Source organism: Megalops cyprinoides, chromosome 13 (assembly GCF_013368585.1).
Source record: "Megalops cyprinoides isolate fMegCyp1 chromosome 13, fMegCyp1.pri, whole genome shotgun sequence".
In the NCBI taxonomy this organism is placed as follows: Eukaryota; Metazoa; Chordata; class Actinopteri; order Elopiformes; family Megalopidae; genus Megalops; species Megalops cyprinoides.
In genome coordinates this window covers 28,406,818-28,431,149 of record NC_050595.1, presented here as the reverse complement: position 1 = coordinate 28,431,149, position 24,332 = coordinate 28,406,818, and the positions used below count along the sequence as shown (strand labels likewise).

Here is a 24,332-nt window from a genome sequence, read left to right as displayed (position 1 = left end):
TTTCCCAGTTTCTGTGTCTACACAATGCTTTATATAACCCAAAAGTAGAGCCTAACAAGTTCTTTGAAGAAAATCCATTTTTATTCGTTTAATTCCACTTGGAGACTTCGACTATGATCCCCGTAAATGTCAATATTGAGAGAGTAAATACGGAGGATTGAAATAATGTAGTGTCCCAGAGGATTCCAGAATCCTTCCTTCAGATTGCTATTTTCACACTGATATACTTAAATTAATATGACTTTGGGGTTACAGTTTTTTTCTGTTCTGAAAACGTTAACCAAACCCACCGACAGCATGAACCATACTGACCATACTATCAAGTCTTCATTTTTTTTCTTCATATTCTGGTGAAAAGATAATAGTTTATGGTTTGTGCACTCTTTGTATAAATGAGCCTGGTGTTTTCCTAACATGCCAACATGCTCTATTTTTAATGGACCAAAACTACATTTATGTATTTCCACAGCTGTCCTTTACCTAATTGGTCACATATGCCAATTTATTTCTCTTTCTGTCTAGTGTAGTAACAGTGTAGTGCAGGAGTGAACAAATCTGGTACTTTGGATATTGATGTGTTGGTTATAGACATGCAGAAGAAAAAAACACAAAGAATTACATCACGACACATAGCACAAATTCTTCAGTTCTTAAGTTGAATAAATAGAAATGTGGGCACAGGCCTTGTTTCAAAGTAGGTCTCCATATTGCACTTCAGTGTCAGGCTTTTGGATCTTGTAATGGTTTAAACACAAGCAAGCTTAGCATTTAAACTGACATTGTTAATGGTGTTGAACACAGCCTATGGCTTTAAATGCCAGATCCCCTCAATCACAGCATCCAATAGGTCCAGACGCCAGTTCCACCCCAAAATCTAATATTTCAGGTTGACAGTGTAGAACCGGGAAGATTGAAAGATGTATAAAAAACAGTGGGTCTGACAGACGCATGACCTTGTGTATAAAACCAAGAAAACAAGAGCTGTAAAAATGGTTAAATAAGTTTAGATAACTGTCTTTCTCTTCCTTTTCCACAATTCTACTGATACCAACGCTGCAGTTCAGACTCACACAGCTCATTCCACACTTCAAGATATTTGAACAGCATACTTCAAAATATTTGCCACGTCTCAATGCATTAACAACAATAGCTTCATTTATTTTTGTCTGGATCTTTCTAATTAACACCCAGCGTTTGATTTTGTCACCACATTGGTTCTAAATAAAGTCTCGGCTTGCTGGTATTAATAATTTCCACTGGGCATATGGCTTGCACACCTAATCTGTTAGTGATGAATCTTATTCCCCTGTATCCATGGGTTTGTGGAGAAAAAAGTAGTGCAGGGCTGGAAGGAACATGAAGCTGAAAAGATTCCGACACATTAAATACCTCCATCTCGCTAGATGAAGTAAACAAAAAATAAAATATCTTCACTCAGTACTTATGGTTAATCACATTTGGTTACTTAATTTTCCACTGTTAGTCAAAATATGACAGAATTCTATATGTGACCTGACCATTTTAACAGGTTTTATGAATAAATATTAATAAGCTAGTAGACCAAATGTGGTGAGTCCGAGTAAGAGGCAGGATTAATATTAATATATTCTGAGTAATAACAGAATATTTGCCGTATAAACATATTTGTGATTCTTAGTCCATTTACACCAATTAACTTGGTATGTGTGTTTGAGCGCATCCTAAATCACTTTGGATACCTTGTAATGTACAGTATAAGTAGCTGTATATTTGAAAGCTGCTAAAACACTAACAGATACGGTAGAGCATTTGTAGTATTTTAGAAAAACAGCAGCAACAAAAGCCTAACATTTCTTAATGGAGGCAGCAGCTTCAGGGGCAAGCTTTCAGCAATCTCTGTCATGCAGGTAGACCAAGCCTAAACTTTCCTCCTAAACTCCTCTGTTCCAGATGAGGGATAGGATAAAATGTATTTGCCTTTGCCTCAAAAGCACCGCACACATAGCAGATAGCTAATAGCAGATATTGATACATTTCCTTAGAGGACGAAAAAAATGGCAGTATGATATTTAATATTTGGCAATTATTTTAACGTGTCAACAGGCAGTGACAGTAAACTGCACACTGCTGTTGGCCTGTGTACTCATTGAGACGGGATTCACAATGTACTCGTTTACTGGAGTGCCCCACAAGGCAAAGGTGTGTAAATGCGTGCTGTGAGCCAACATGAAAAATGGTATATTTTTGTTTCTGCTTTTTTTATAACTACCGCCGACGGCAGCAGCCTCTCTATTCAATGAGCATCGAGTTGCTGTTGGCATTGTTAACATTTTTAAACGTGGGAGTGATCAATGCGGGAAAGTATGGTAATGGAACTCACTGCCCTTTGATGGCAGAACGTACCTGTACATCTGTGTCACAGGCACACCCTCTGAAACAAATTTATCACAGCAGGGAAGTCAAGTTTCCTTTGTGATTGCTCCTTTAATCAGTGAAAGTGGACATGCTGCTGTTGCTTACAATAAACACAGAGCTAACCAACTTAAGAACAAAAGACGGTGAAATGGTATGAGATAATTCAGTGATCTAAACAGATATTTGTTTAGATGGTTTTTGCTGGTGTATACAGCAATATATATTGGTCTATACAGCTGAAATGTGTAGGTGTCCTCAACTGTAATCATATGAGGGTAAGCCTGCCACCCTACAATGAAATTTGTTATAAGCCTAGACATTTTTTACTTTTAAGAGTGTCCACCATAGGAGTTGCATTGCTTCTAGTCTTGGTTGTAGTAAGCATATATTTAATTCTGTTGTAGCTAAACCATTGTACCAACACTACTTTCTATGACATCTTACAAGACTGATAGCTACTGCTCACACCACTATGCTTATTATCTGCTATCTGTTATCATTAGCTAGCTAACTGACAGCTGGAATGTTTAGCTAGTTATTTGAAAGGCTAAGTTAATTGAAAGCTGGTGTCTAGATACAACAAAACAAGTTTTTGGAGCAATGAAAATGGGTTTTAACTTAGCTGCTCCTTATTTTACATTCTGTAGGCTTCCTTTAACAGCAACCTGCCACTGCTTGTTTCAGTCCAGGCAATCTTCATCAGTAACACGTAAACATTCCTGATGGCTTGACTCCATTAAACACATTATAATACTCTCACTCTGCTCCGTAGCTGAACATAAAGACAACCAGCAACAAATGTACTTGCAACTCCTCTGCTTTTTAATGAAGAAAAAACAAACAACAAATAAGTATCTTCATCTTTGACTTACTGTGGTGCTCAGCTCCCCAACCAGCCAAATACATGTTACTCTCCACTTAGCATTAACTTCCATTAAGAACCCTAAATATGAGACTGATTATACACTTGTTATTTACTGCTTAAATCAGAAATTTACAGATGACCGATGCTAAATTGACTATACACAAACGAGAGCATATATATGATGTGCTACGGAAAAGAAATGGTGGAGAATAGTCTGAGAAAAGAAGGCACTCATGAGAAAATGAGTAAAAAAATCTAAGCTTTGAATATGTTTAAATCCACATTCTGCTGTTTGTTTGAAAAGCCTGCAGGGCAGAGGCTGAAGCCGGTGGCAGGACACAGTCACGGACAGCAGAGAAATTCGACCTTTGCTCTGAGCGGAGCTTCTCACACCTTCAATCTTGTTTATCAGATAGGGAATGTCACTCTCACCTCCATCACTCCGCTGGGGATCGCCAGCTGCTGCATCAGCCAATCACTGCTAATCATCGCTGACTCACCAGCGCAGCACAGATAACAAGGAGGGCCCAGGTGCAAGTTTATTTGCCCTCTCCTCCAGAAAACATGCTGTGCCCATTGTCACCACGGATCTCCACCAGCTACCGATGTTTGGTTAGGGTGAGTAAACAATGGCCGTGATTGGTCAGAGTCAGTGATGTACTGCCAAATTGTGCTGAACAAACCCACAATAGCCAGAAATATGAAAGATGACATGTTTTCTCGTGTTTCTGCCGCAGAGCCATGATGTAGGTCACTTAATACAGGGCATCTTCACTTTCATTTCTCAATTTCTTTCACAAGCACCTTAGGGCAGAGATGGATATAAGGGAGGAGGGGAAAAAACAGAGGTCAAACAATTATTTTTCAGCCAAGACCTTAATTGATGGAAGTAAAAATAAGACTGAACTAGGCCAGTGTGGGCAGTTCTCATTCTTCCTCTCCCTCCTCTTCACTGGTCTTATAACCTCAGATCAAAAACAATTAGATACAAACTGAGGTCAATCGGTAAAGATTTTCTGTCTCTTTTGTGATGTACAGTATGTGCATTGATTGAGGGTTTGAAGACTTGAGGAAGCCATGAAGATATGCTGCAACCAGGAATGCTTCTCATATACTGCTAAATGTTAGGATTTTATCATACTGGTGATAATTAAATGCTTAATTTCCTATAGTAGGGCACACTGATATGGCTGTGGTATATACTACAAATCTCCTTTCAATTATTTTTATTTTTATAACTACATACATAAGCAACATAAGCATAAGATATTTTATTTCTGTTGTGTTTTGTACTATGAAATGTACTATAGATTAATAAATTATGTTTTTTAGATTTATTATTGATGACCTCAGTATGAAGATGCTCTAAAATGATTTTGTTTGCCTATTATTTTGATACATAATATGTTTTAATATTAGGCATTGGTTTTGTAAATTAAATAAATACACTCCCTAGGACTGTGGTCTCAAACCAGTTCTCAAACTATGAAATCAATCTCAGATCTGGGCTCAGGCGCTAGTAACTTGGGCTTGAGCTCAAGCACTGCCAATTCATGTGACAAATTGAGGCTCAAATCAGATTTGAAGTCTCGTGACTCAAGGCTCAAATTGGATTCGAACCCTGGCGATTCGAGCCTTGAATCAGATTCAAAGTCTGGTGACTTGAGGCCTGAATCGGATTTGAACACTGGAGACTCAAGACTCAAATTGGATTTTAAGTTTAGGGACTCGAGGCTCGAATTGGATTCAAAGTTCAATGAGCGGGACAACAGTGCTGCCTTCAGGTCTCTGCCTCGTTGTAGAGCACGGCTCTATGAGGGGACGGTCTGTGGGGCTTTGGGCCCTCAACGCACAACATCTTAGAGACATCTGCTGAGAAGCGTCGTCCCCGGGGGGGGTGGGGGGTGGGGGGGGGGGGGTTGGGCAGGAGAGTGCTGATCCTGGCAGCCAGCCCAGCGAGCCCTCACCTGCTCCATCCTGCTCACCAACGCATGACGCCAACTTTAAAACCTTAATTGCAAATTGATTAGGATAGGCAGGGGGAACGAAGCAAGAAAGTAATTGGAGGAAATAAAGTGGAACACACAAAAAAAAAGATTTCCAAACATAACAACACTCTTCACCACTTTTTCACCCTCTCCTTCCTGTGGATCGCTTCGTAGGATGCCTCGACTTACCGAAACATTTGCTCTGATTGGTTGCCCGGTCCACAAACACTTTGGCAGAGATGACGTTGCCAAAAGGCAGAAACATTTGCATGAGCTCAGCGTCTCCGAACTCCTGGGGGAGGTGGTAAATAAACAGGTTGCAGCCTTCTGGCCCTGGAAAACAGAGAACAGGAATAACGAAAAACAGGTGAAGTATTCGCGTTGACACAAGCACAGTGTTTGTCCTGATTCCTTTGTCTGTAGTGCTGCTCCCAAATGACTCTACAACTAAAACAAAGCACATTGGCATGTGCAGGAAGGGAGAGGGCTGTTAGGCAGAGAAAAACGTTGACCGCGTTCATATAAACTGAATGGCAGCATCAGACGGATTAGTTTTTCTCTGCATGGAGTAATTGCACCGTGACTGTCATGATGCCACCGTATTGGGGGGGGGGGGGGCGTCTTACATAACCTTAGCAGTCATTTCACTCAGTGTGTCTGAGGACACGGTGTGAGTGGGTCTCATGTTTTTGCCCGTTTCTTGTTTTAACGTAGGCTGTGACACAAAATGCTGTAACACTGCACCAAATCAGGACTAGACCTACACACATGCAAACACGTGAATACAACTAGAACAAAATATGGCCTGCCATGATGATGAACATTGGGTCTAACTGGGCCAATGAATAAAGTGGTAGTGACTGTTTAATTGCCAAATGAAAACAAGATCCAATATCTGTTATGTTACGCACTTCTCCGAAGAAAGAGAGTACAATTCTTCCTCTTCAGCTAAGCGACAGTACTAAATTAAGTCATGCTCACGAGAACATTTCTCACATAGCTAGCAGTTATCTTTCCTTGCTAATTTATTGCGCAGCACATCCGAACGGAACGCTGCAATTATCACCTTTTATCTGGGATGGGAGGGACCTGTCTTACCTTCTCTCTGTTGCTGGGGAATGATGGCTGGTTGCTGCGGAAACGCTTGGCTGATTGGCGCATAGGCGGCGGGGTAGGCTGCTATAGCAAGGGGGGATAGAGAGGAAATTTTACTTCCTAAATTTCAGTCTCAAAATGCAACCTAAACTATAAGTCTATTTTCCCCTACCAGTCCAATGAACAAATGCAACACATTACAGTTTGAAACCTATTTCATATTCTTTGGGGCTGTTGAAATATACATCAGCAAGGGGATATGTACTTGTCAGGCTATATCACGGGTAGAATCCTGGCTTTTCTAGATTTGGTGCCATAAACTGACTTAAACTTAAAATTTTTCAGAAAATCTGAGACTGCAAAGTTCTATGTGCATCAACCTTGGGGCATCAGGCTTGTAAAGTTATATATCAAAGACTGCTGTACTGACAGCCATTTCAAGTCTTACAGTAAATTGGCTTAATACTACAGAACATTGACCTGTCTTTGTAAAGATAACTGTCTGCTCGCATGAACTTGCGGAAGGAGGTGATGGAAACAGGAGAAAGGAAAGAGAGAATAGAAGAGGAGTGAGGGGAACAGGATGAGGTGGAGTGAAAAGAAGGAGAGGAGGTGAAGTGAGGGGAACAGGAGGAGACCTGCGTAATGCTGCACACCAGCGTAAGCCTGCTGGAGAGGGTCTGCAACCGTAGGACTTTGTGCTGCAGAGGTAGAGCAGGAGAGAGAGAGAGAAAGAGAGAAAGAGAGGGGGAGAGAGAGAAAGAGGGGGGAGAGAGAGAGAGAGAGAGAGAGAGAGAGAAAGAGGGGGGGAGAGAGAGAGAGAGGGAGAAAGAGAGAAAGAGAGGGGGAGAGAGAGAGGGAGAGAGAGAGAAAGAGGGGGGGAGAGAGAGAGAGAGGGAGAGAGAGAGAGAAAGAGAGAGAGAGAGAGAGAAAGAGAGAGAGAGGGAGAGAGAGAGAGAAAAAGAGAGGGGGAGAGAGAGAGAGAGAAGGAAGCTGGTGTTATCATCCTGTACAGCTCTATAAAATGCCACCCTCCCCAGATATTTGCATCAAATATTAACAACATGCCAAACAAAACACTTTGTAGTTCATTATCACTGCAGTTGTCTTGCATAATGCAAAAATCCAGTGCGTTTGTCAGTTGTGTGAGAATCACACAGTGGCGTGCCAACATTCAGAAAAGAAGAGTTTAGTTCTGTCACATAAGAAAAGATGCACTATTGACATTTTGCCAGTGCCACATTTTGCCAGTGTTTGCCGAACATGAATTCATACATTTCGCTAGCATTTAAAACCCACAACATCCTGTGGGCCTGAGGCCCTCTCCTAATGGCAACGAGAGCCTCACCTGGGTAGGGGTGGATCCCGTTGGCGTAAATGGGCTCGGAGGCAGGCTGGCCATTGCTCTGCGGGGGGAGGGCGCTGAAGCCGTTCACCCCGATGGGAGTGGCTATGCTAGGCACGGCTGTGGCACTGATACCGGGAGGAGTGCTGGTGCCTGCATACACAGAAGGGTTCGATCACTGAGACCGCAGAACAGGGACGAATCACATATCAATGCACCGCACCTCACCTCACCGTAAATACGTTTTAATTGGACACGAGGGTTTAGTCCTGTCTGCTTATTAAAAACTCCTGTTCCCTGTAGTCACATTTCAGATTAGTCACCTTGTGAACGCCAATCACGATAAGGGATTATTATTTTTTTTTTTTCCTCCCGTGAAGGTCATTGAAGTCATGTAGGATTAAATGTGATAGGTATTACCTTAACGCAGATAAGTTTTAGTGGATTTCGACCGCTAGCGTCAAGACGCTTTATTTAATGCGTTCACCCCGGCCGCGCTTAAGCAGTCACCTCACCGCGTACGCAGCGATCAAAGCTCTTCGCGGGGAAACAGGTGAGCTTCAAGCCCCGGCTAAGCTTTCACAAATCTTTTGTCTTATTGTATAGATAAGGTCTTTCCCTCCAAAGTCATCAGATCTGGCTCGGTTCCCGGTGACACACAAACGGAGAATACCAACAGAACGCCTTGTTGTGGGTTTGCCTGGCAGGGTGACGGAGCGCCGTGTATCATTTCTCATCAACGGCTCACCCAAGGCAGGGCTTCCTCTCTCCGGCAATGTCACCTCTCACAGGCAATTTTTTTTTATTTCTCGAGAGAGAGAGCGACAAACTTTTTTCCTCCCCCTTTTTTCAATTTAAGGAAATGGAGGGCTGGCGGTAACTGCCGAGCCTTCGGGGGTCTGCCGGTTTGCGGTGGCGAGCAAGGACCAACAGGTGTTCATTTCTCGTATGACTGCACACGCGCTCACCGCGGCTGCTGCGGGGCACGCTGGCGGAGAACAAGCGCCGCTTCCTGAATGGGGCACGTGTTCCCGGGCTCTGCTCGCCTGCTCGTTTCGGGTGCCCCTGTCAGCATCTGGCGCCAGCGGGAGGACGACACAGCGGAGTCGTCTCCGGAAGGCCGGCCCACTCGCCGCGGGACCCCTGACCACCGCATTGTTGCATCCTCGCCATCTCCCTTCCTCTCTCTTTCTCACTCTCATCCTCTCCCTTGCTCTCTTTCTCTTCTCTCTCTCTCTCTCTGTCTCCCTCCCTCTCTCTCTCTCTGTCTCTCTCCCTCTCTCGTCTCCCTCTTTCTCTCTCTCCCTGTCTCTCTCCCTCTCTCTCTCACTCTCTCCCTCCCTCACTCTCTCTTTCTCTGTCTCCCTCCCTCTCTCTCTCTCAAAACTAGCTGCGTCATTTCTACAAGCACATGGTGCGCAGCCCCCGTGAGGGACGTATCGCTGTGTCTCCTTTTATTTCCCTTCCCCGGTGTGGTTCGGAAGTTGTGACTGCAGTTTTGGCACCCTTAATTGATCGTGGGAGGCAAAGAGGAAGGAGACGTACCTGAGGAGGGTGTCATGGGGGCAGCCATGAGGCCGTTGACGTTGAAGGCCATGTGCTGCATCTGGGCCGCGGCGATGGCTGCCATGGGGTTAAGGTAGGAGCCCTGGGCGGCGGCCATGATGGCTGCTTGCTGTTGCATCATTTGCTGTGAGGGTTTGGGAGTGGGAGCAGGGGGGAGGAGAGAAGAGAGCGAGAGAGTGTAATAGTGGGATAACGAGGACATGCTTACATTGACATTCTCGTTTGCTTCCCCTAGAAATATTCACACTGAGAGGAGCGGATTTTCCTTTCCCCAGCCCTGGTTTATGGGGCGTATTTGGCTTTTGCACACTGCTGCCAAGCGGCTTAGCACGGAGACATAAAAAAGGACCCTTCCTTCGACAGAAAGCACCGTTGGCAGCCTGCAGTGTTAGGAAATATTAGTGATCCAATTTCTTTTTTTTTCTTTTAATACATATTCTGATTTGTCTTGTTAATAAAATAACTGCATGAGTTGAAACTATTTCTCAACCTTGTGTGTGTGTGTGTCTGTGTGCGTGTGGATGTGTGTGCATGCATAAATACGTACGTGTGTGTGTTTATGTGTGTGTGTGTGTGTGTGTGTGTACGTGTATGCGTGTGTCCCATCACATACAGCGTGCGTGTAAGCTCCGTAGGCTCCAAACTGGATGGTCATGGGGCTGAAGATGCCGAGCTGCCCGGCCATCTGGTGCATCCTGCGAAGGGTCCGCTCCTTGTCCGTGTCCGCAAACTTCACCACCAGGCTGGACGACGCCCCCTGGGGAGACACGAGAACAGGAACAACGGCTGCTCCCCTCTGTGCCATAGCCAGGCCTCTGCTCTGAGAGCCACTCCCCTCCGGGACCCAATCACCAGCCTGAAACGAGCTGTAAGAACAGCTGCTGGAACTGAATGTGTAGGAATCGGAGCTTCGGACTGACATAAACTGAGATTAATCTGAAAGGAACAGGAAGGAGAGGAATCGGCTGTCTCTCCACCGCTTCCTTGCTTCATGTTGGTTACACCGCGTACGGCTCAGCGCTGGGAACCCGAGTTCATCTCAGATCGATCCCACCCCCCCCCCCTCCCCATTGCCTGAAAGAACACAATACACTGCAATCATCTCTGCCAAAATCCCTCCTGTGCGCACGGCGCGGCATTGACTAACGGTCATCACCTTGAGGAGAGAGCGTCGCCGTATCGATGGCCGTGCTGCTGAGCTTGCATCCAATCAGATCATCTGAGAGGCCGGCCGGGGAACGCGACTTTAATGTCAGAGCGGCGGAGAAATGATAGATACTCTCGCAAATGACGACCCGCGATGAACCCCCGGCTCCTCGAATGGCGTCCCGCTGCACAGCGCGGTCGAGGGAACAGCGGTACAAGCAGTCCTAAGATGTTGCCAAGGGGACCCGCGCGTGCTGAATTACTGACTGCGGACGCTGTTAGTCACCCTGGGGCTCGGCTCCGCTACGTCACCGGTGCCACGCCGAGGAGCCGGTGCAGCCAGCAAGGAGGCAATGAGTATGCGATCGGCACCGTCATAAAAGCAAGGACACAGTAAATAACAAAAAAGGAATCCATAATCATAACTCGTATTTGTCTTGCGTATGGTGCGTCATATTGGCAGGGCCTGCATAAATTCCTCTTTTGATTCGGGTTGATGTGCATTTATAGCTCTTAGAAACAGAAATTGAAAGTGTTGCAGGTGTGATGTGTGTGTGTGAATTACAGAGAGGCAGAAAATGATGAGAGTGGTCCGCCTATAGTGCTTTTGGCAGGAGATGGTAACCTTCATGAAGCCCGGACCAAAGCGCTGGATTCAGGCCCAAGGACCTGTCTCTGAGCCTCTACAAGCTTCAGTGGTTCCATTGTAAAAAAAAAAAAAAAAACCCATAATAAACAGACATGAAGTCACCAACAACGGCGCGTGTTTTGTGAATGCAAAATGCATTCTGCAAACTGTCCGCTCGGATAAGCCATCATCGCCCTGGAACCTAATTTAAAGTTTTCTCCTGCGTGGCAGATGAGGCGGCCGCCGGTGTGGGCGGTGGGGCTTCGGAGCCGGCCCCAAAGACAGCGCCTTTTATAATGGATGCTGTCAGCGCAGCCCCGGCCCGGCCCGAGCCAAGAGGGACCCATCTGGTGTCGCGCTGAAGATCCCATTTCAATTAGCCGAATCAATCCTCTGAAGCGCTGCTTTCATGCCGCGCCGTTTTGTCCCCTCTAATATTATTTCGTCCGAACTCATGACCTTTCCCTGTTCCGCCCTGACTTTCGGGGGCCAGTGGAGGGACCGGGCTGTCGGATTTAATGAGGTCATCGCTGAGCAAACATCTCCCTCCAGCACCGGCCTCTCCCTCGGCAGAGTAGCTGGCATTTAGATCACATTCAATTTCTGTTTTATGTATCTGTGTGTTTATTTATTTATTATCTTTGAAGAATATATTCCCGGAATAGAGCTGTGAAAGCCCAGGGCAGACTTTGTTCACAGAGGCGTGACTCTGGACCCGGCTCTCGTTCCCTGGTGAAGAGATACCGGGGGGAGGAGAAGCAGACGAGTCTGTGGAGACTGGCTGGGTTAAGAACCTAACTCATACAGCCACTGTCATGGAATTAATAAAAAAGCTGGGTTTAGCACCTCCCTCATACAGGCACTGTCATGGAAACAGTGAATAGGCTGGGTTTAGAACCTAACTCATGCCACAGGTGTCATGTAGTAGATGAATGCATTGGCTTAGGAACTACACCCACATAGTGCCCACATTACATCTATCCCCAAAACAAGAACGTCTTCCTTTCCAGATGAAAATCGTAACCTGGGGAACAAACAAAACAACAGCCTACACCTAACTGACTTCAATCTCCTAAGCAAATCAATTCACATTTGACAGATGCAATACTGATTCCTCACTGGTTCAAAACTAATTTAATTTTAAAAGCAATACACTAGCATTGTGAAAAGCATTTAAATTGCATTGTCCCCCCCCCCCCCCCCCCCCCCCTGCCCCCACCGGACACACATACACAAACACACACACACCACTAAAGAATATAGACAGAAAATGTAATTGACAAATTAGGTAGAAACCGTCAACACTTGCTATGCACTTGTCAGCGTGTATCTTGGATGCTGCAAATAAAATATAGTGACACATCAGGACTTTAAGAATGCATTATACTAACGTGGATTTTTTTTTCTGCTCCAGCCAGGAGCAAATACCTCCTTTCAAAACTCTTGCCAAATCCATCTTAGTCTCCCGAAACGAACTTTTAAAGTTAACCCGAGACCCTAGACAGTCTGCACTGCCTTGGGAAACAGCCGGTCCCTGGAAAGGGTCATTGGTTTAAGTGAGGCCCGGTTTTTATGTCTGCGAATGCGCTGCAGAGCACCGCTACTGATTGCATTCTGTGAACCAAGATGACGCATCTTGCAATCCAACACACCATCTACCTCCTGCTAACGCCTCGATGAAAATTAACGGCTGAAAAGAATGAGTTTCCCCACTGGACAACGACCAATTCTTAGTGGTTGTCCAAGCGATAATGGATCTAACCCAGGCTGTTATCTGGACTCGAAGAGTTCTGCATTGCAGCGTTTCTGGCTAACTATTTTGGTTTCAATTCTTGATTTTGGTCTTCCCAGATTATATAGACCTTTATGGAAATTATTTAGGATGTTTTGACCCTACTCTTGCTGGTATTTATGTATGAATGCCTTCTGTATATCTCCGTTATGCTTTTTCATTGATGAATTATGATTTAAGTTAAGTACCAATTAAAAGGCAATATAAGTTATCTAAATAGGCTACTAGCAGTCATGCATAATCAGGTGAAACAAAGAAATGTTAAACAAAACTGTCACATCCGAGTCATATAATTCATTCTGAACTGCTGCTACTGCATCACCTAAACTGCAATATATGGCTATATCCTGAAGCAATAAAAATACTTCTTTTTTCATTATGGCTGTTTATTATCCACTTCAATATGTAGCTGGTGTTTGTTTCGGAAATGTATTCCCCCATGATGCAACGCATGCATGATCTCCTCTTCCCAACTTTCCAGAGAGGCTTTCGATGTGTTACAACGCTGGAAGAAAAAACGCACACAACGCTTCTTCCCAGAGTTAGAACAGAATAAGCAAATTAATTGATTAAATAAAAGGTAACGAGTATGTCGCGTAATTGAATGTGCCCTCCCTCTGCCCCGTGGGTTTCGCGCTCACCTCTTTAAACCTCTGCTCACCACCGCGTGCCACAGGGGAGAAACGCGGCTCATTATCTCTGCCAGTCTCCTATCTCCTGGTTTAGACGAGTTCTATTAGCATCCGCGCCCTGTCGTCTGAGCACACAGCATTGCTTTCCATTGCGCATTCGCCCCCATAGAATAGAGCAAGAGTTCCTTCAGACATTCATACGTAAATGCATGCATACAACCGCATACATAGATCTATGCATGTATACGCACAGGGAGCAGTTGTGTTAATATTAGGTTCTTATGCCTCACTGAAAGCCGCACAGAGCACTTCTCTGGCATGGTTCCAGTCTAACACTGGGTGGTGGAGTGACACTGACACCTCAGATTCCACCGATGGGATTTAATCAGGAGGAAGAGACGCTCGTGAATGGAAGGCATTTTATTTATTGATTGCTGACTGAAGGTTTCTTGTATGGACAGGTGAAGGGGCGCGGCGTGATCGCTGGGCTCGCAGATCGCGATTCTCGGCCTCGCCGTGTGTGACTGAGCATCCTCCCTCGCGCTGGCGTCGCTGCCATTATTAGTGCGCTCAGCGGGCTGTGTCAGCGATGCTCTCACACACAACACGATTTGGGCAATTTGTTTCCAACCGTCTGTCCACTGCTCTGCCATTTGAAGTAACGCCTCCTGTCTCTAGCGTCCTAGATTCAACTGCCGAACGACAGCATGTTTGGGACTGATCGTTTTTTTCTTTCTTTTTTTTTCAGACGCATTCTCTCAAAAATCTTCCCCGACTGCAATTTGTATCAATTAAAACGGCGGGCAAACTGATACATCTTGTGGCGCTGCTGCGTGGTGCGGTGCGATTCACTCCTTTTCATCTCATTAAAGCGCTCCCGAGTGTCAAATCTATTTTTAATAGATATTATTCATGGGTTTTGGTGTATGCCAGTATGCACAGATGCTCCTCGGAGAGCGTCAGTGCTGCACTCCTTCCGCAGAGCGTGTATCTGGACAATGCAGCTGGCAGGAGGCAGCACGCTCCCTGGGTCCCTCGCCCTGCTCGTCTGTTGCCGGGGACATGTGGCCGCGGCACTATCCAAATTAGCTGGATCACACCTTGTTAGATAAACACTAGCTGCCACCTTGTCTATTAATCTGATTCTAAGTTGGACCCCGGCGCGGCGGTAACAGGTGCAAAAAAATATAGACAGAGAGATATAGATATGTAGTTTAATAATAAGGTTTTGGACGGCTTAGAATACACCCCGGGTCTGTTTGCAGCTCCATATGTCGTGTTGGACAGCCCGTCTAGACTGGACCTCAGGTGGCTGGATTTGGCCTGACCCCACGTTTCTGTAGACAAGAGATGGTCGGGCTCCAGTTTCAGGGTCAGCCATGTGTATCCGCTGCCAGTGCACATACAGAATACAGATATCAAACAGCTCTTTGTATGCGTGTGCACTTGCACGCGTGTGCGTGTGTGTGTTTGCGCGTGAGCGCGTGTGTACATTTGCCACGACATGTGTGTGGGGGTTCCTTCTACTCTAACCCTTACTGCAGTAAGTTTTCACACTGTCTTAAAATACCAGTTGGATAAGAAATCAAATATTTTCCCTCCCCAAGTTTTAATGGATTCAGCCATGTCTGCTGGGATCCATCCTTTAAACAGTGGAATTGCCTCACACTGCTGTACTGTACATTAAATGCCAACTCTGTTTCAGAGAGATACAGGGTCGCGCTCGTTCCTCTGAGCGCTCGCTCGTGCATTACGGAAGGCAGACGCCGGAACTCACTGGCATGGTCTGTCCGCCGTGCAGGGTGTTGATGGCCGCCTGTGCTTCTGCGTGGCTGGAAAACTTCACAAAGGCACAGCCTGAGACAGACAGGAGAGAGACAGACGGGTCAGGTATCAGGCCGCGGAAGAAGGCAAAAAAAAAAAAATCATTCATCAACATTATTTTCCTTTAATACATTTCGCTAATATATCCCACCATTAACGTTTTCAGCACATAACAGTGAATAAATCACTCTAATTGCACCGAATGCATTAACTGGAGAGTGCATCCTGAACCCGGTTCCTTTAGCAATCCCTTCTGGCTTCGGGGAGCAGGAGCCAAAGCATTTAAATTCTGAGGCTTGTTTGTGATTAATAATCTGTTTAATATTTACACATTGTGATCTGTGTGTACAGTCATTCACAACAGAGATTATGATGACAACTGCAGAGTAATATAATCTGTTTATCTATCCATATATATGCAGGTGTGTTACTTCAGACAAAGAGGGCTTTATTCGGAGAGCATTAAAATCTTCTCAGATTTCGAAAAGATGAAACTGGGCCGGAATTCAACAAAATTGAAAATAAACATCAGGTTTTATTTCAGTAAGGTTTAAAATGAGATTCCTGAAGATATGAGTTTTCTTATTAGTTCAAAAGGTAGTGAATTTACATAAGATCATGATTATGTTTTGAGTAACCCTCCGAATATAAAAAAGCGTTTCATTTACAGATTCAGAACCTAAATTATTCAAGATCAAATCCTTCATTTTATCATCCAGTACTCATTTCCAGATTATCATATCGTGCACCATACAGAAAAAAAAAAACACTTCAACCAAATGATATGATACAGTGAAGGACAGAGGAAAGATTCTCATCTAATTTACACTGAGCAGCAGACAGGCATCTTGATAAGGCGACGTTCTTTGTTGAAATTGAAAGAATGAGAATTGAGTTCTGGTGAACTCAATGGGTTAATTAATTCTGGAATGCGTTCAAGTTCAACAGGAAAAACACTGCTTAATGTTTCACAGGGGTGCTCTCTGGGGGCGGGGTCCAGGGCTCGTTGTAATTTACTCAGTAACCTTCCCCCGTTAGCGCTGCTGTGAAACATGACGCGTTGCTCTGCCCGTTGAACTCACCTCAGGTGTGGTGTTCCCGCTCCAGTTGTCAGTCAGCGCAGGTGCGTGATTAACGAGCAGGTAATTAGCTAACCAAAGACACCTGCATCTGTTGGATATAAGACCCGTTCGCAGAGGGCTGTGTAAAAGACCCCAAGGTGTACTGAGTGTATCCCTGCTTTCTACTGCAGTAGAACGCGTCTCTTTGAAAGCTATGGGAGTCCTGGGTTTCTCATTAGTATAAATATGTGGTATCGTATAAAAATAAAAATGTCAACTAACCACTAAATATGTGCATATCTATGCATATCTCAACTACTCCCAAAGGGAGCGAAAATGATGATTCAACATGATTGAGACACGTATCAGTAACCCCAAGAGAACTATGAAGTGTTTTGTTTACTCATGCGTTTGACGCACAACATAGCCACAAACAGGCTTGAACATCTTTTAGAAGATGAGGGTACAGCATTTTAGATGATGTCTATATGCCAGTCTTCACAATCGTTCCTCCTTTAGCCCGAATAACGTTGCGGAGTGTAAGAAAAATCGGAGATGTCCATTATAATTGGATTAACACCACAGAGGAGCCAGACAAAAAAAGCTCTGCTTTTTTTTAAAGAATCTCCAAGAAAATCACAGAGTTCGCAGATTCATGCAGAGCGCGGTATCAGAAAAAAAGCTGCCCGTTCGTTGTCTGCCCAGAGGCTATGCGGGCAGTTGAGGATTTTCAGTAGAAGATGAGAGGCGCGCCACACACGTTTCTCATTTCATCGCTTCCCCGCATGCGTTTACCTATTTATTTTCTGCAGTCCGCTGTAGACACGTAAAAAGTCGGAGAGCTCCTTCCAGCCGAATTGCGGCTGGCTGCTGCCTGTTCATTTAAAACGCATGTCTGAGGGGAGCCCTTCAGCCTTTGAAGCTACTTTATGAGGGACGCTACGTTCCGCAAGCTCCGTGCGTTCTTTTTTAGGCTGAGATATTCCATAACGTGTTGCTCGCGAACAACTGCTGTATCTGACGTGCCCCGAGCACTTTCCCAGGCATTTAGAACCTGTGCCAGCAGGTCTCTTCCGAACTTTGTTGCAGCTCAGTTGGCACAGCAAACACAATGCGGTGGATTCAGCACATTTGAACCGTACAGGACGGTGTTTTGCATCGTATCGTTGATTTCCCTGACCTAGAAAAAGAAAAGTTCAGGGACTCTCAATGGAAGTTCTCAGAAGAATTGGAAGTGCGGCGGGCTCATAAATTATAGCGAGGCGCCGAGGTTTTTGAATAGGATAGTTGAAAAAATATTGCCTTGCTTTCAACTGGGAGGTTCTGTGCTGCCTTTTAAACTCCTGGGGGAAGAGTATGCATGTATGAATCCCATCAGAATGAATGGGTGACATTTATAACACAACTTAATTGTAGACTTAAAAGCCATCTCTCCATTATTCGTGACAGCTCCTCTCTCAATTCAACTATGGCAGCAAGAATTGCATTCAGACGGGCTAGGGAGAGAATAGCTGATTTTTTTTGTATGTGCTCTAATAGGAAATTGATAGAAAGTACTTTGTAGAGTGCTGCCAAAGTGTGTCATATTAAACTCGCTGGCCCTTTCATTGGATATAATAGGGGCAGGTGGATATGCATGCATTTTGAGTTATATTCAGAACAACATGGTGACGTCAGATGACTCATGACATTAATTCAATTGTCTTTGTGTTGCAAGCCTTGTGTGACATGTATTCAAAAGTGTTTTGTTTGCTCACAATAAGCCTCTCCATATGCTATATCCCACTTCGAAGTGTCAGAACCTTATAAAACGCTATAGGAGGCGTCTTGTCTATGTAATCCATGCCAGAAGAGGATTTACAAAATAGTAATTACAGTAATGTGCTTTCTGGATTAAATTTCACTGCTTGTGAACAATGAAATTGTTCTGGGCAATGCTATTAAGATTAAACAGAAAAAAATTACCCAGTATATACATTTTCACAGTTTAAATTTTATACCTGTTTAGTCAGGCATATGAATAAATATTAAGAGTATATAATATATAAATATAGAAAGAAAAAAAATATTACTGCTCTGTATAGTTTGTAGAAGTAGTATCATATATATTATTTACATATACTTATATATTTATGTGTATCCTTATCTTGCTTTGAGAGCACTCTTCAGCCTAAGTTTTTAAGTTTCAAAGGTGAAATAAGAACAGGCTCTGAAGGTACGGAGTAGAACAGAATATGCCAACACACTAGGTGATGGGGAAGACAAATGCCAGCACAGTTCATGTGTCCTGTGGTTGGTGAGGAGGGATGGCGCCCAGCGAGCGAGAGAGCGAGCTTCCATCCGACAGAGCAGCACTCGGCTTATTTCATTTTATCATCTGTCAATCAGCACCCGGCAACAGGCCCGGGAGAGGTGGGGGGGGGGGGGGGGGGGCTAGGGGGGGGCAGAGCAGCGCTGCAGGCGACGCAGACCAATAAAGTCAGGATGAACTGAAAACAAACCAGATGTACACCGATAGGCGCGCGGCTCTGTGGATCTGAGATTCCTCTTTGATATATTTGGAAGGGCACGTTATCGTACGCCTCTGACGATCCCACACAGCCCCTTGCGCAGATTCAGATACATATTTAATAAGGAGGGGGAAAAAATCTCATTCTCCTGTGTTTGTGTATCTGAAAAAAAAAATAATGGAACAGACGGTGGTCTGCAAGCCAGCCTCTGTTTGGGTCTACAGTGAGACAGATTGGTCTTAGAGTAGGTGGTGGTGGTGTGCACCACCTAAATACAAACAAAAAAAGGTTAAAAAATGTATCACCCTGAGAACTATCCATCTTCATCTTCATCTGTCAGGTCTGCCTAATTTAGTTGCTGAATATATTTTTGGGCCAGTGATGCTAATGTGAGTCAACTTGCTACCATTGTAGAAATAAGTTAAAGGATCTGGATGCTATTGGGGCTATGAAAGTGTCTATGTAAAGCCTATGTGTGAGGTGTGTGTGTGTATGTGTGTATGTGTGTGTGTGTGCGCCTGTGCTCTGCTCAGGTGGGGCGGTGAAATTTCCGTGTGCTCATCTGAGACACAAAGACAGGCAGGTGGCCTGGCTGGCGGAAGGGAGCATTGTGAGGAGAGGGAGAGGCTAAATTTAGCCTATCAGTCTTGGTGATTTAACATCTTTCACACCAGAGAGGGGAACAGGGAGCACCTGTGGTCCGTGTGTTTTGTCTTGAGAGCAGCCTGTCAGGGGGGCGGCGAGTGGAGGGATGTGGGAGGGATGCAGAGGGACAGGAGAGGGGTGTGTGGGCGAGAGAGGGAGAGAGGGAGGGGGGAGTGTGAACTTAAGAAAGAGAGAGGGAAAGGAGAGTGTGGACTTGAGAGGGAGGGAGGAGTGTGGACTTTAGAGGGAGAGAGAGTGTGGACTTTAGGGGAGAGAGGGAGGGGGGAGTGTGGACTTTAGAGGGAGAGAGAGGAGAGAGAGTGTGGACTTTAGGGGGAGAGAGGAGAGAGAGTGTGGACTTTAGGGGGAGAGAGAGGAGAGAGAGTGTGGACTTTAGAGGGAGAGAGGGAAAGGAGAGTGTGGACTTTAGAGGGAGAGAGGGAGGGGGGAGTGTGGACTTTAGGGGGAGAGAGAGGAGAGAGAGTGTGGACTTTAGAGGGAGAGAGAGGAGAGAGAGTGTGGACTTTAGGGGAGAAAGAGGAGAGAGAGTGTGGACTTTAGAGGGAGAGAGGGAGGGGGGAGTGTGGACTTTAGGGGGAGAGAGGGAGGGGGGAGTGTGGACTTTAGAGGGAGAGAGAGGAGAGAGAAAGAGAGAGGGTTGTCTGTTTGCTGTGGAGGGGCTGAGGTAGGGATGGAGGGGCGAGGGTAGGGGTGGGGGAGGGGGTTGGCGCTGACCCTTACTGGCCCCATCAGGCCCTCTCAGGATGGTGCACTCCTCGATCTGGCCGAAGGTCTCGAACAGCCGCCGCACGTCTTCCTCACTCTGCTGCTTTCCCAGCATCCCCACAAACAGCTTCCTGTCTTCTGGAGAGAACAGGAAGGAGAAGGAAAGAAAAAAACAGAAATACACAATCCAGCAGCTGATGGATCTTCCCTGCTGAGCTGTGGCTAAAACATAGCTCCAAAAATCCATTATATGATTATTGCTCTTATTATTATGATACTTTCATTGTGAAGTTCACATATTGTAATATTTTCAAATGATAAAAGAGGACTTAGCTTAATGTTTATTTTCTGTTACTACTTCAGGCAAGCTTTGTGATTCTTTGTATGTGTTCTGGTAGGAAAGCTGTGTTTCTCTGACACCAGGCACCGGATTATTACTTGAAAACCCATTTTCTCTCACAGAGCCAACTTGTTGCAAATCTGTGTTCTGTCAGCTACAGTTAAGACCATTTTTGACCATCTCTCCATCCCCTTCATCCACTGTGACTCAGCTAGCCACAGAACCCCCGTCTGGGGAGGTGGGGGGAGGGTTGTTATACGCACCCGGAGCAGACTGGAACTCTAGCTGTCTGCTGCCAAACAAACGCAGACATCTCCACAGTCAGGAGGAAGGATTCCTCTCATTAATCTGCCCGTCTGTTCTGGAATTAGTCAGAGCATTCATCTTCTTTATTTTCGCCGGCATTATTTGTTTCTCATTCCGCGGTGCCGTGGATTAAAATGGCTACCGGTGAAAAATCTACCTCCGGAGCTGATGCAAAGTGGCGTGAGGAGGGCAGGGAGTTTATTAGAAGCGACACCGCTGGTCTTCGCCGTGAGTCATTTGACTGTGAGAAGGGGGAGGGAGGCGTGGAGTGGGGGGGGGCGCCAAGCGGGAGCCTCACCTGGGCCTCGGCAGATGCGGCGCCTTCTGTACCTGCCAGCCCCCATTAGACGCGGCTGCTCCTCCTGTCACCAACGCCCACGTGGTAAAGAAAAAACAAACCCGGGGCCTCCTCTACCTCTCCCAGCGTCCGGGCCCCCCTACCTCCATCCCGTTCCCACGGAGAAAAACAGAGCCGTTAAGGCCCCACCCCCCCACCCCACGCTCGCTGCGGCTGCCCGCCCGTCGCTGTGGCAGGTACAGCCCTCTCTTAAACTGGAGGGCTTCCAGCTCCTGGATGGTCGTTTAGTCACGCTTCACCTGTCAGGGCTGCGAATGAGCCAATTTCTCATCTTGTTCATTAGTGCTTATCTCCTCTTGTTATGGGTACCCAGGAGGCCCTGTGGCCGTTCAGGGGAGGGGCCTTTGCTGCTCGCGAGGGGACAGAGCTCATGATGGGCTGTGGGTGGCAGCAGGGGGAGGGGGGGCATTCATAGCCCACCTCATTGGAGGCCAGTGCAGGGCAGGTGTTTGTGTTGCAGTCTACGGCAGCACTGTGCATCTTAGTAGTAGGCAAGAGAAACAACAGCAGTTGTTTCAGATGCACTTTGTTTCCTTTCCTTATAGGGCCGCTCACAAAATGTAAACCATAAACAGTGTGTGTAGTTTTGCCGGTAGGGGTGAGGAGGGGGGCAAGTGATTACCCATACATCCCTACTCTTCTGTTCCCAATGATCAAAATCGTCTTTTTTGTCTGGCCTGATCTGATCAATACGAACTAATGGGAGCCTGTCTGCCTTTCCTCCCCCATTCAGCAGGCTGGGAGTCAGACGTGAAAGTTCGGTTCCTCACCCCTGGCTTCACACTACAGTGGGCGCTGCGGTCGGTGCCAGAGACTGTTCATCTTTTATCATGAACCGCAGAGAGTTCATTCTGCAGTTTCACCACTTATTGCTTTTCTATGCACAGATATGAGTCCGGGAAGTGAGACACTGAGTCTGGGCCATCTCAGTTCAAACTTTAAATGAATCAAACTGTCTTTTATACATTCTGGCGGTTGTTTTGTTCATGTCTCCATACCAGCCGTTTATGACACAAAAACAGATCAGTGTGACTGGTGTACAAATACAAGGAGCCAGAGAATGTCCACATATTATGCCTTCTGATTATGAGCCTTGATGATGGCTCCGTACACCTCAATTAACTAGCCATCAGCCAGGTAATGAACTGTCTAATGCTTTTGTGAATGACAAAATAAACAACACCCAGCCAGAACTGAACGACAGCCTTTGAGTCATTTTTTTTTCCAGAAGAAACTCTAAATTAAATTTGGAACTGGTATCTTTTCATTGTCTGACCTCAGTGCTCCAACCATCGTGCTCCGAGCATCTCCAACAAGCCCTGCAAAGCCAATGCGCGCTGGCCAGAGTATGGATCGCAATTAATTAGTCCACTTTGCACCTGTCTCCCAAGCCGTGGTTATTGGATTTGTGCATTTTCCCCACTCTACAAATGGTCTCTCAGCCATTCACGGACTTTAAAGTGCATTTATGAATATGAATAAATGACTTCTAATGCACAGTGTGAATAAAGAGATGTTTAGCCCGGAGCTGGGGCTGGGAAAAAAAAATCAATGAATACTGAGTTAAAGTGGAGCTACGCATCTACATACAGAAGGAGTTGGGGTGACACATGCTTGTGTACTCTGGAGTTGAGTAATAGTGGCTGGTGTTTGGCAGGGCGGTGATAAACTGGCTGAGTGACTGACCACGCTCGCAAAATGTCCGCCCAGCGGAGACCGTCACAGGAAGTACACCTTCACTCGTCCCTTTAAAACGTTTGGGTCATTTCTGCAGAATGGGCGATGAGCTGCGCCTCATCAGTGCGGCTTATGGGGCTCCGCTCCACATCGGCTCGCGGCAACGACCGCCTCCCCCTCTTCGTTACGCACGAGGGGCCCGAGCGTCTCATAACCCCGCCCCCTCCGGCCTCTCTCCCTCCGTCCCACGCGCTGGCACCTGTGGCTATTTATTTCCTGACTGGAGGCGGGGGTAATGGTCTGGGAAATGAGGCGGAGTCAGGCCTCAGCCGTGTCCAAGCTGAAATGGAGTGTGGACGGCCGGGTTTATGAATGCAAATAAAAGCGGATCAAAAAAAGTTATCAAAACACTACTGACATCTGACAATTGCTTGTCTCGGAGAGCTTTTTCATTTCAGCGCCCCATGTATGAAAAATTAATGGATTTTGTGCAGAAGGCATATGCTGTCAAGATTGATGCCTCTCTCCTCCGGATGGAGTACTACTACCATTTTTTGTATTGTTTCTGCTTTTTGTCATTATCTTTGTTATTCAAAGTCATGTCTGCATTGCTGTAAACCCAGATAATCTTTTTTTTTATTATTTTTGTTTGTCAATAATAATAGTAATGGTTCACATTTATATAGCTCCTCAGGTTTCAGCCTCAGGTTCTCAAAGTGCTTTCCAGTCAAAGGGGGGGGGGGGGGGGGGGGCTCACCTCAACCGCCACTAATGCATGGCACCCACTGGGTTAGTGCAAGGTAGCCATTTCACATGATAATGTTCACCACACATCAAATGGGGCAGGAGAGGGGGAGAATTATTTAGCCAATCAAATCAGGGGATTATTACATTATTAAGCGGCTTATATGTCATGGAAAATACAAAAAGAACATAAGAACGCATCCTGATGAGTACAGGTACTTACACCCGCCTCAGTTTCTGATTTGATTATAATCTAGTGAATCTCCTGTATGCATGAATCGGTTGCTGTGTCTGCTTTGGTCTCCCAAGTATCAGAGAGTCCCAGGCTCTGCTGCAAAGCCAGCAAGTTCTCCCATGCATTAATAAGTCTCTGTGTCTGCTTGCCCAACAATTTTTGTCAGGCTCAAATCTCTGAGGTTTTTTTTTTTTTAAATTCTGTCTTATGCTCCACACTCCCTCGCTTGCAGGGCTGGTTACGAGTTCTAAGAGCACATCTCTTTAACAATAAAGCTTCATTTCGGCCTTTAGGATAGATGTCAGAGCTGAATCATTTTTCAACAGCACATCACTGATGTTACGGTTCTGATGGTCTCATTACAAAACCTGAAGTGGGCACCGAGGGTTCGGAATATGGATCGATACGCTGTCTTGTCGCATGGCGATTAAGACACTGCTGTGACTATTTCTTTT

At 45.7% G+C, this 24,332-nt stretch overlaps 1 protein-coding gene across 6 annotated transcripts in view; it reads right to left on the bottom strand.

The window, feature by feature from the left end:
- si:dkey-205h23.2 (CUGBP Elav-like family member 4) overlaps nt 1–24,332 on the bottom strand; it is a 99,179-nt gene that overhangs the window by 7,548 nt on the left and 67,299 nt on the right. For 2 of the 6 annotated variants that reach the window (XM_036544594.1, XM_036544595.1), the window contains exons 4-11: nt 20,227–20,355; nt 15,229–15,308; nt 9,867–10,010; nt 9,233–9,377; nt 7,691–7,840; nt 6,981–7,043; nt 6,346–6,426; nt 5,437–5,580 (exon numbers count right to left, since the gene is read on the bottom strand). In XM_036544594.1, coding sequence (XP_036400487.1) covers nt 5,437–5,580; nt 6,346–6,426; nt 6,981–7,043; nt 7,691–7,840; nt 9,233–9,377; nt 9,867–10,010; nt 15,229–15,308; nt 20,227–20,355 — 936 coding nt within the window. The remainder of the gene's footprint in view (nt 1–5,436; nt 5,581–6,345; nt 6,427–6,980; nt 7,044–7,690; nt 7,841–9,232; nt 9,378–9,866; nt 10,011–15,228; nt 15,309–20,226; nt 20,356–24,332) is intronic. The other 4 variants (XM_036544598.1, XM_036544600.1, XM_036544599.1 and 1 more) reach the window with 4 other exon arrangements.